The following is a 12,787-nucleotide window of genomic DNA, read 5'->3' as shown; positions in this document are numbered from 1 at the left end:
AGCGTTGCACCAAAAAAAAAAAAAAAAAAAAAAAAAAAAAAAGAAAGAAAGGCTGACTAAAAGCTTTATAGGTAGGTGACCCTTGTTGATTGGCATACTTCCCTATCGCGTGACCAAGGAGCAAGTTGTTTTCACTGTTAGGGATCCCTATATGCTATTGTCTGGAGGTATTTTATTTGGATTATTCATTTTTTTCTAGAAAAGAATGTTCAGTTTCCTATCTGGAGGTGTTTATGACTTGGCTACTTGCTCCTGAGGACAGAAGTGGGAAAATTAGCCAAAAATTGCACTATTCAGGTTGTGGTCTCACTTTATCACTGTTTTTACTTCTGCATCTCATCTCAGCTCCCCTGTGCCTAGTAGTCCTCAGTTTCTCCAGAGAATAAATGTCTAATCTCCTAGTCGGTGGACTTTGTCATGTGGAGGAAGAGAAATAGACCCCTGGATGCACAGCAAAGAGGCAAGAGACCTGGGATTCCAAACACTTCTTTGTTAACGGTTGTGTCTTGCTCTACGATTTCAGCTTTAAACCTTACCCTCCCTCCTCCTCTTTACATCCTTAAAACTTCTAAGTGCCCAGCCTCTCCAGTTCTCTGTGGAAAAAACAGTTTGTTTCCTGTCATTATTCTCTTTCGTCAACCAATATTTTGGTTGTAAATTTCTCCACTGTATTAAATCATTTGCCTCTTTCTGACAAATATTGCTTACAAAATCATGTTGCAATCTCTTTTCTGTTGTTGTCTCCTCTCTCACTTTCCTTGTTCTTGTTGTATAATGCTCTCTTTAATGTTTTTGCCATCAATTTAATGTATTTGGATACAAGCAGCTTTTAATAGCAACTAAAAATATTTGTCCTGTTATTATGTGTAATAATCTTCTTACAGGAAAAAAAATCATAGAGACACAGTCACATTTGTTCCATTTCTTATAAAGCTTAGGTATTATTTTTAGTTATAAATAAATATGTATTATGAGGCATATTCTGTTATGTCATTCACATGGGCTTGAGTCATGGGGATGCCAGTAGACAAGAATTTGAAAACATCCACCCACCTAACTATAATTCTTTCTTGAGCTTTTCAAGACTGAACTCAAATGTCACATCTTCCATGATGCCTTCACTGACAATTCTGGGTAAAGTTTGCTATTTTTCTGTTTATGTTCTTCTTGCACATCATAAACCTCATATTATAGTGTTTTTCACATTGTTCTATAAACATTTATTTAGGGGAGTATCTTCCACAGTATACTGGAACTTTGCAAATTTAGAATCATGTCTTATGCTCTTTTGTATTACTTTTGCCTTCTATATTATTATGGCCACAGATGTGTTTGCTAAAAGAATAAAGATCTCTAATGCCCATTTATGTGACTATTTCCTCCCTGCATAGTAGACAATATTGTGAATAGGTTGAGAGATATCTGCTGGGGGGATTATAAACTAATTAGTATGTCAAAAATTAGATCATTATCTATCACGTGTTTGAGAGAAGATATACTCAAGGAGACAAGATATGATTATTGCCAAGAACAGCTAACAGTCCTGTTAGTTGGGTTTTTCTAATTATTTTCACCATCGGTTGCCAAAACCAGTGCTAATTTTTTTTTAACCGATTTAAGATCTGGAAATTTCAACATGCCATAGAGGAATCCTTCAGAATTGAAACATTAATAATAGACTGATTATTTCAGTGTGTGTGTGTTTGTGTGTGTGTGTGTGTTGTTTGTATGTATAGGTGAGGGTGATTCATTTGGCTTAAGCAAAAAGTATAATGTGAAAGCACTAAGATTTCTTTTCCCAGCCTCAAGTTGATACAAACAGATGAACAATTTACTATCTTATTTTCAGCTTTGGAAACAACACCAAATATTATTATTATTGTTGTTACTAATTATGAATTATAAAGAGACTCGCTTTCAAACTATGGTCATTTCTCAGCAACAAAAGAATAAAGAAAAATAAAGTGATTCTACAAAGAAGCTGACAAAATTGATAATGGTTATCTAAACATTATCTGCCCTATTAATTTTACAGATTTCTATCTTTAGGGCACTCTGATGTATATAAATCAGTTTTTTTTTTTAACCAAAAAGATTAAGTTAGAAGGTAGTCATTACAATTAAGCGTGTATTATGCTTTGCAAAAGGATTCACTAAAGGACACATTCAAATAAGGAGACATGTATTTCCAGTATTTGTTTACAGGTTACTAAATAAAAAATCTGAGGCTGGGCAATCAGGGAAATTAAAGGTTAAATGTCATTGGAAGTCCAGTGAAGCTTAACATCTGTGAAATAATATCAAAAATTTGATTTACACACATAGTTGTAAGAACCCATTAAATGAGATTGTCATGGCTGAGAGGATACCTTTGGTTTTTATTTTCATTTCTTCTGATCAGAGTTCCTTAGATTAACTGACACAAAATTTTTTACCTTGAAGTGATGCCACGAATTGTGGGTGTTGGTATATCACTTGGAGTATCTTCCACAGTGGTGATTTGCGTTCCATTGCTTTTCACGCAGGCATATATTGTGCAGACTTCAACCTGCAAACATTAGTTTAGAAAAAAATAAATGCAACTATTTTTGAAATACGTACTAACAATAGTCTGAATCCCACCTTCCCTCATTTCACATGAATCTCTTATAGTTCTCTATAACATCTTGAGGTTAAATCAATATTCATTTTTGATGTTAACTGACTCCAAAGGAATGAACTCAGAGGAGGGTACAGAATTGGGATCAAGACAATTGATTTAGTGATGGGAATGGTGATGTTTACTCTCTGGTTTCAACTATTCAGAAAGAGAAAGATACATTAATCTACTCAGAGCATAGTCAAGGAATGGAAGATGCCCAAGTGACAGTTTGCAAACATAATAGGTTATCACTGCTTACTGTTCTCTAAATCTATAACTAAGTAGTGTAATGATGATATCTTCTGGAAGTCTTGACACTGTAAAACAAATAGCCTAAATGCTAATGTCTAGTGGAAGAAAAATGAGGCCTAGAGAAGCCTTCCAATATGGCTGAGGTATTTTATATCCATTTATTCCAGATGCAATTGTATTTTTACCTTAATCACAGCAGAAAATCATCATTCATCCCTTTAATTCTGCCACCTAATCTGAATAAAAACTGAGGAGAGTGGAATAACTGAAGATTAGAAATGGAGTTCATCAAGCATTAGTAACACAAAAGGAACGCATTAACCAAGAAGGAAGAGAGAGAAATGAATATACAAAAGATTGGGAACGTCTACAAATCAATATTATTTTGCTCTCAATTAAAGGATAAACCTAAGAGGAACTGTACTTTTTACAGTGCTAATTTACTTTGAGTATCTAATACATAAATGGAGAAGGCAAGCTAGGTGCTAATGAATCTTAAACACTAATTCTGAGCTTCTATGTGAAACAATTATCTGATTGTTCCTTTGATGGTTGAAGAAAGGCAAATGGGATTCTTGTGTTTAGTAGATATGCTATTTTATTACTAGTGTACCTAAATGTTAGTTGAGGGATATGTTCATAATGCTGTATGAGTTGTGTTACTTGTTGATGCCATATTGTCTTTTGAGGTATTAATAGTGGATATTTAAAAACTATCAAGGGTGTACATTCTAAGCATGTCCAGTTAAATCTGAAATAAAGGCAGATGAACTTAAAATATAATGCTGTAATATAATTAATGAAAATGAACTTTATACATATTGGAAAAAATTGATTCTATGATACATAATGAAGTAACTCAGAATCAATTCAACTGAATCTATTATGTATCTAATATGTGCCAAATATTATAATGGAAATAAGCACAAATAATTGTATTGATTCCTCATAACTCCATTTAAACAAATTTGCAGAGAAGAAAGGGAATATGGTCAAGCTGGTAAGATTTAGGATATCTGAGTTGCTCTCCACTGTACCCTATTGGCTTCTCATCTAAATGTTAACATAACTTTAAGCTCTAAACTACTTAGGTATATTCAAATATTTCTCCAGAAAACATTTCGTTTGATTCATTGGTCAAAGGAAAATGACCAATGGCTACTGGTAGTAGCCAGATGATTATGTATGTTTTAACCTCAAATGTTAGAGAAATGTGCCAATATTTTTAAATTTTTACTAATGTTAACATTCCAAGTCTCCATTTTGGGACCTATTTCTAGTGCTATAACTATATTGTATAACATGTGAATGAAACACAAATATAAAGCTTACTATATTTATATTAAAAAGAGATAAAACTGAATAAAAATGAAATGATTATTTATTTGTAAAGGGGACATATAAAGGGATTATTCAAAAAGTAGATATTTGGCTGGGTGAAGTGGCTCACACCTGTAATCCCAGCACTTTGGAAAGCTGAGGCAGGTGGATCACCTGAGGTCAGGAGTTTGAGACCAGCCTGGTCAACATGGTGAAACCCTGTCTCTACTAAAAATACACACAAAAAATAACCTGGTGTGGTGGTGGGCACCTGGAATCCCAGGTACGTGGGAGGCTGAGGCATGAGAATTGCTTGATTCCATGAGGCAGAGGTTGCAGTGAGCTGAGATCATGCCAATGCACTTCAACCTGGGTGACAAGAGTGAGACTGTCTCAGAAAAAACAAAAGTAGATACTTGGGTGTGTTATGTGCTTTAAAATCAATAGCTATTTTACAGATGGGCTTAGCATAGAAAGCCTTAATTCTAAAGTATTAGGCATTCCAATTAAATGCTTATTTTAAATGAAACCAAATCACCTTTGACATCATAATGAAAATCACTGAAATTTGATGTTCAAATTTTCAGAAATGCAATAGCTATATCAAGTACAGTATTCTTGGACTGCAAAAAGCTTCACAAAAAATATAGTAATCTGGAATAACAGTATCTTAGTCACTAATAACAAAATTCTATTATTGGATTCTACTTTGGTCTTTTGCATCTTCATCTGTTTCCACTCTCTTCAGGCTACCAGAAGAGGAAGCTTTATACCTATTGGTTTGAGTTATTTATACCTGACTCAAACCAGTAGTGGTATAAATAAAGCCTTCCCCATAGAATAGGCCTTAAACACTTTTAAACGTTAACTCTTAATCCAGAGTTAGAGAGCTGAGCTGCACATGCATGCACAGCACACAATGTTCTCACTTCTAGGTTGTATTTCAAGTCTTTATAAAGCAAATGAATAAGGTGTCTTTTGAAAAATGAGCTTTCTCGAACAGGGGTCAAAAGAAGACAATACAGCAAATCCTCCATCACCTTCCTGTGTTAGCCTTTTTTATATAGCTATATTTCTAATTTATTTGGAGCTTGATTTCTGTTTTATAATTTGGCCTACGGCCTACCTGCATACATGGACTCACTGTAAGAATCATGAACATAAACATCAGTCCACATATTCCATGCTAAGACATCTCAGGTAGGTTATGGGAATCATGGTGTGCAATGAAAACAAACCACTGCTTAAGAAAATCAGAGAGGACACAAACAAATGGAAAAACATTCCACGCCCATGGATAGGAAGAAAAAGTGTCACGAAAAGGGCCATATTGCCCAAAGTAATTAACAGATTCAGTGATATTCCCATTAAACTACCATTGACATTCTTCACAAAATTGGAAAAAACTACTTTAAAGTTCATATGGAACCAAAAAAGAGCCTGTATAGCCACAACAATCATAAGTAAAAAGAACAAGTCTGGAGGCATCACACTACCTGACTTTAGACTATACTACAAGGCCACAGTAACCAAAACAGCATGGTACTGATACAAAAACAGACAAATGGACCAAGGGAACAGAATAGAGACCTCAGAAAGAAGACTGTGCATCTAGCACTATCTGATCTTCAACAAAACTGACAAAAACAAGCAGTGGGGAAAGGATTCCCTATTTAATAAATGGTACTGGAAAAACTGGCTAGCCATATGCAGAAAATTGAAACTGGGCACCTTCCTTACATCTTATACAGAAAGTAACTCAATATGGATTAAAGACTTAAATGTAAAGCCCAAAACTATAAAAATCCTAGAAGAAAACCTAGGCAATACCATTCAGGACATAGACACAGGCAAATATTTCATGACAAAAATGTCAAAAACAATTATGATAAAAGCAAAAATTGACAAATGGAAACTAATTAAACTAGAGAGCTTCTGCACAGCAAAAGAAACTATCATGAGAGTGAACAGGCAACCTACAGAATGGGAGAAAATTTTTGCAATCTATACATCTGACAAAGGTTTAATATCTAGAATCTATAAGAAACTTAAACAAATTTGCAAGAAAAAAAAACACCATTTAAAAAAGTAGGTAAAGGACATGAACAGACACTTCTCCAAAGAAGAATTTATGTGGCCAACAAGCATACGAAAAAGAGCTCAACATCACTGATGATTAGAGAAATGCACAGCAAAACCACAATGAGATACCATTTCATGCCAGTCAGAATGGTGATTATTAAAAACTCAAGAAACAACAGATGCTGGTGAAGCTGTGGAGAAATAGAAAGACTTTTACACTGTTGGTGGGAATGTAAATTAGTTCAACTATTGTGAAAGACAGTGTGGTGAGTTCTCAAAGACCTAGGGCCAGAAATACCATTAGACCCAGCCATCCCATTACTGGGTATATACCCAAAGAAATATAAATCATTCTATTATAAAGATACATGCATGCATATGTTCATTGCAGCACTATGCACAATAGCAATGACATGGAATCAACCCAAATGCCCATCAATTATAGACTGAATAAAGAAAATGTGGTACATGTACACCATGGAATACCATGCAGCCATAAAAAGGAATGAGATCATGTCCTTTGCCGGGACATGGATGGAGCTGGAAGCCATTATCCTCAGCAAACTAACACAGGAACAGAAAAGCAAACATCACATGTTCTCACTTACAAGTAGGAGCTGTACACCGAGAACACATGGACACAGGGAGGGGAACACCACACACTGGGGCCTGTTGTGGGGGCATCAGGGGAGGGAGAACATCACAATAAATAGCTAATAATGCATGTGGAACTTAATACCTGGTAGATGGGTTGATAGGTGCAGCACACCACCGTGGCATATGTTTACCTATGTAACAAATCTACAAGTCCTGAACGTGTATCCCGGAACTTAAAATAAAATACATTTAAATAAAAAAAAAGAAAAATAATTAATGTACCTTTCTCCTTTATTCAAAGATATTTTTATTTGGTTTTCTTAGGAAGCTAGGTCTATGAGTCACAGTAGGGGAGACTAAAGTGTTGGTTGTAGCCAGATGATTATGTATGTCTTAACCTCAGATGTCAGGAAAAGGAGATGGAAACCTGAATGAGGTAGTACTACTAAATAGATAGAACCAATAAAAAGTTTCTGTGCTTAGTATCTTCTGAAAATTATCTTATGAAGCTCTTAAGAATTTTAGAAGTAGCATAGTTCATTAAAAAATTTAGTAAATTGCAAGCTTTCTCTAAACGTGGGGTTTCTGAAATACTCTGATTTTTTTTTCCATCACTCATTTGCACATTTAGCCTTGCTATCTTTTATGTCTTGGTACTCCAACAAGATTTCCAATTCTGTGAAGATAAGTTCCTTGTTTTATATGCCTTAGTATTCCCTATATTTTTTCTACCTTTTAGGCCAGTAGCCCCTGAAGAAGCCTATGAATTTGACTTCAAGTGATCAGTGCACTTTCTAAAATTGTGTGTTAAATTTTGTCATACAAGTGCATAAATATTTTTCTAAGGCAGAGTACACTGACTTCATAAGATTCTTAAAGAAGTCCAACGGCAAAAATTTTGACCACAATTACTCTCACATATGCGGAGAACATTGAACAGTTTTTGAGTGATGAATAAATATATTTATTTCATCTTCAGATAAAACCTTTTAATATTTTTTGTCTGCTATATTTTTAATTTATGTATTCCTGTTGCATTCAGAATCACAGAATGCTAGAGGTGGCTAGAATGTTTTAAGTCATCTAGTCCATTGCCCTTACAAAAGAGGAATTTGAAACCAAGTGAAGTTTCATAACTTCTCTGGAGATATTAAATTAGTAAATAGGAGAAAAGGGAAGAGAAAAAAAATCTCCACATTTATAAACTGATTCTGATTTTGATTTCAGTAAAAGATCCAGGGAAAAGGTAAACTGCTCAGCAAGATTTATTTAGAATACATGATTAGCTTCATTTTGCCAGTGAGAATTTCATCACCATCCTCATCACCATCGTTTTCTGTATTATCATTATCTTCTCTCCAGAGACTCACATGTTTGTCTACAGCACACAGATTTAATTCTGATCAATTTCCCTTCTCTCTTTTCCCTTCCCCACCAAAGAAATAATCTGTAACCAAGACAGAAGATATCCACTTGAAGACATAGCCTGGCACGTTTTATTTAACATATCCATAAGCCTAACCATCAAAAAGCAATATTCTAACCTGAATGTCATAGACAGTGAAGGGAGACAGGTCTCTCAGAATAAACGACCCAGGCATATTCATTCCAGTCTTGTAGAGCTTATTATTTACATAGATAGAATACTCAGTGACAACACCATTTGGGTTTGAAGGAGATGTCCAGATGACACGTACAGCTGTACTGTTGATGATGACAACCTCTGGAGGAAGCATGCCCTGAGGCTCTAGAATTAAAGGAAGAAACTGAATAAACTCCAGCTGTCTCTGAAAAAGCACATGTTAAGCTAAATGCAGATTAGTATTTAGGTTTAGCAAAGGGTTCGTTGCTTATCTGCTTTTCGCTGATGAAGTTATCACAGTTTGTAGTCCTCTGTAAATTGGCTTATTATACTCTCAGTTAGAAACCATAAGAATTGGTGGTAAAATGCTTTATACCACCAGCATAGTGCTAATCTTCAATACTATGTGACCAGTGGGATATGATGATAAATTATTCACTCATCTGCACCACTAACACATATCTATTTTTTGTCTTTTTTCCGTGCCTTCACTCTATACCTTCGAGGTGCAGGGGAGGGAGAGAAGGAAATAAAATTTGCTCCTTAAGCAAAAAATAAAACTCAAATACAATGAGGCTGGTGGAACGTGAAAAATAATTTGATGTTACTAGCTTGTAACTCAAGCAATATGAAGCAATAATGCAATATTGTCATTATGTAAATGATTTTGAATGTTGATTATCATAGATAATGATGAAATCTAACATAAGAAAAAAATCTTGCTTAGCGTTAAATTACATAATTATTCAAGCATGTCAGAAATAACTATGCAAAGACCTATTTTTATCATAAGAACCCATCTTAACTAGTTGAAGAATTGTCCTTGTGATCTACCCTATTTTATAAACAAAAGGTGCCGACCTTTGGCACCACAAAGGGAAATGGGTTCCACACTTAAAGAGCTCTGCTAATGACCTGGAACACTTGCTTGGGAGGTAATGATATTATAATGTTTATAATGAGACTTTATAAAGCCAAAAAGATTAGAAAGACCATTCCAAACACATTTCAGATTCACAAGTTGCTTCCCTTGCTTCCTCCCCCTTGCTAACTGGCTTAGAAATGAGTCATAGGCAATTTTTCTCAGGGGCTGAACTTCCACCTACCATTTCTGGTGACTCAGGGAGGGCTCTCACTGTGTTTGGCTGTCGTTTTGAAAAACATACTGCTTCTGAGGGCAAATCTTAAAAAAAAATGTTTCTAAATGTCACCATTTATTGATGTGAACTCAGCTCTAAAATAAGTATACACTGAAAAGAACAGGAACAAACTGGGCTGATATCTCATTATTAGAGCTTGTGCTTCTGTCTCAATGGGACTGCTTATTGATCTGCTACTGACGACAGTGAACACTTAAGCATTTCAGCCCCCACCCGCCTCCCTCCTACACCGGAAATTTTATAATGGAGGGATGACTGATCTCAACCCCAGCAAGAATCAATCAATTTCACTCACATCTCTGAAGCAAATATCCTTTAGAATCTGGACTCACCCCCATCGCAAGTGGTTGCATGAAGTCCTGCACTGTTGATGCTGTGGACTCCATTGAAGACAGAGATAAAGATCCAATACTCTGTGTTTGGCTTTAGGTGGCCAATGACATGAGAGTTTACATCTGGCAAGATTTTTAGAGAGTCGTTTGAGGTAGCAGAACTCCAAACAAGTGTATAATATTCAACTTCACCTTGTAGGTCTTGAATAGCTGTCAACAATAAATGCAGGACACAGTGAATGTAGCTGAGGGTTTCAGGGGGAAAAAAAAATTCTATCATTAGCTTTCTAGAATGAGAAAAAAAGAAGCTTAGAGAGCCTTGTTTTGGAAATGTTAAAAAGGCTTATGGGATCTCCTTTTTGGTGGTGCTAGTGGTGAGAGTTTTTACTTTATTTATTTAGTTTTGAGACAGTCTCGCTCTGTCACCCAGGTTGGAGTGCAGTGGTGCAATCTTGGCTCATGGCAGCCTTGACGTCTTGGGCTCAAATGATCCCCCTGCTTCAGCCTTCCAAGTAGCTGGGATTACAGGCTCAGGCCATCACACTAGTTAATTTTTATCAGTTTTTTTGTAGACACAGGGTCTTGCTATGTTTCCCAGACTGGTCTCAAACTTCTGGCTTCAAGTGATTCTCCCACTTCAGCCTCCCAAAGTGTTGGGATTACAGGTATGAACAACCGCACCTGGACAATTTTTGTTTTTTAATAATTTGCATTTTTGCCCAATCCCATAATTAATTGCAGTCTTATATAGGAATATGAGTCTTATAAAAAATCGCATTAACTTTTTAATTTCCTTTAAATATTTTAATTTTGCAACTTATAATTATTCAATGAATCATCAGAACTTTGATATAACACTTATGAAAGGGAACTAAGACGAAAACAAAAGTATACAATACGTGGAACAACTTATGCTCATAAGTAACATAATCCTAGAGAGAAGACTAGGCTAATACAAATAAAGGCATTTCCTGACACAGATCCTAGACACAATTTTTTAACTTGCTAACAACATTTGCTAAATGATACCTAGAAGGATGCTTAGATAGATATCCTTTATGTACACTGTCAATGTAACAGGGCTACATAGCATGCTCCCCTTAAGGACTGGCTCAGGATAATACTTAAATTTTTATCAGGGCTCTCATCCTTCTCTTCTAGTCCAATGTGTTTCTGTAATGTAGACAAGCCTTTAAAAGATACCAAAATCAATCACTAACTGTCTTGCAAATATAACTCATCAATTCTTCAACGCTTATCCTTTCAAAGACCAGTCTATTATTTTATCTCCTCTTTCTCCCAATTTATCCATTCTTTTCCTTAGGCTCTGCTTCTCATTATCTGCCCACAATGATTCTTTAACGAGAGAACATGAAAACAGCTATATTTTCTTAGGTAGGAAGTTATATGTTGCTCTACTTACATCAATATTATTTTCAGAGGCTTTTAAACAGAAATGATTACCTTCGTTTGTTAGGATGGGGGTGGAGTGTTAGCTTACCGGCCTTCTGAAATTTCATGTCAAATTATGCATCAAAAATTACTCAGGCCGGGCACAGTGGCTCACACTTGTAATCCTAGCACTTTACGAGGCTGAGACAGGCAGATCACTTGAGCTCAGGAGTTTGAGACCAGCCTGGGAAACATGGGAATACCCCATCTCTCCGTGAAATACAAAAACTAACCAGGCGTGATGGCACACACCTGTAGTCCCAGCTACTCAGGAAGCTGAGGCAGTAGGATGGTTTGAGCTCAGGAGGCAGAGGTTGTGGTGAGCTGAGATTGTGCCACTGTACTCCAGGCTGGACAACATAATGAGACCATGTCTCAGGGAAAAAAAAAAAAAAAGTTAAACAGCATTAGTCCAAGAATGGGGAGGAAAAAGTGGCATTTCTCCTTATATATATTCATTTATATGTGAGATCCCAGTATATGGCCATATAAAGTGATACAGCTTTGAGAATAGTATATTTCTTTACAGGACCTGTTTACATTAAAGTCTTGGTGATTTTGCTTAAAAACTGAATACTGGGTTTTTCTTTTTGTTTTTCCTAAATACACTACTGCTTTCACTTTAGCTCTAGAACTAGTTAAAAGGGTTTGATGTGCCAGTGTAGTTGGAAGAGTTTGTACTGGAAGACCTTTAGCAATTAATTTGGGAAATTCTGGGTTTTGCAATGTTTCTTTCCTCTGATGTCACAAAAATGTAAGCACATGCAATAATGAGGTCATTATTGATCACTGGCAGGAACTGACTATTAAAATCCCTTAAAATTTTCCTGAATGATAATATTCACCAAGTACAGCAAAGCCATGGGTATAGTGAGTGCAAATGTTTCTTCTGTTACTATCATCATTTTCTACTGGCTCACAGCATTATTTATTACTCATTAATTTGTGGCTGCTATGGTGTAATGCAAAGTGTACTAGATTTGTAGTTTATGTTGAATTTTAGTTTGTTAAGTGAGCAGGCTGATTATAAAGTCAAGCCCTAAAGATACAATATTAATGAAATGCTTTCAAACTTTACTTACATATATAAATTAATTTCACTTGAGTTATTAAATTTGTCTGTTATCTGCACTATCCAGTTCCAATTAATATACCTTTGTAGATACATTAAATACATTTCCATTAGCACAAGTTCAAGACAAGCAAAGATCATATGTCAATGTCTGGATGAGACCCCATTAAATGTCCCTTCTTAGCCATGCACCATATGTTAACCCCTCTAAAACAGAACAGAACCTAGAACAACAGGAAAAGACGGTGATTCCATTCCATTGTTTATGTCTTACTGCATGCTATGGAGGCTGTTGAG

The 12,787-nt window shown here is 35.6% G+C and overlaps 1 protein-coding gene across 1 annotated transcript in view; it reads right to left on the bottom strand.

Moving 5' to 3' along the window:
• USH2A (usherin) overlaps positions 1-12,787 on the bottom strand; it is a 790,277-nt gene that overhangs the window by 212,393 nt on the left and 565,097 nt on the right. Inside the window, exons 44-46 of the mRNA XM_021927201.2 lie at positions 9,967-10,176; positions 8,437-8,639; positions 2,436-2,548 (exon numbers count right to left, since the gene is read on the bottom strand). Of these exons, the coding sequence (XP_021782893.2) occupies positions 2,436-2,548; positions 8,437-8,639; positions 9,967-10,176 (526 nt within the window). The remainder of the gene's footprint in view (positions 1-2,435; positions 2,549-8,436; positions 8,640-9,966; positions 10,177-12,787) is intronic.

Source organism: Papio anubis, chromosome 1 (genome assembly GCF_008728515.1).
Source record: "Papio anubis isolate 15944 chromosome 1, Panubis1.0, whole genome shotgun sequence".
NCBI lineage: Eukaryota > Metazoa > Chordata > Mammalia > Primates > Cercopithecidae > Papio > Papio anubis.
The sequence above is the reverse complement of the archived record's forward strand: the minus strand, read 5'-3'. Positions and strand labels throughout refer to the sequence as shown.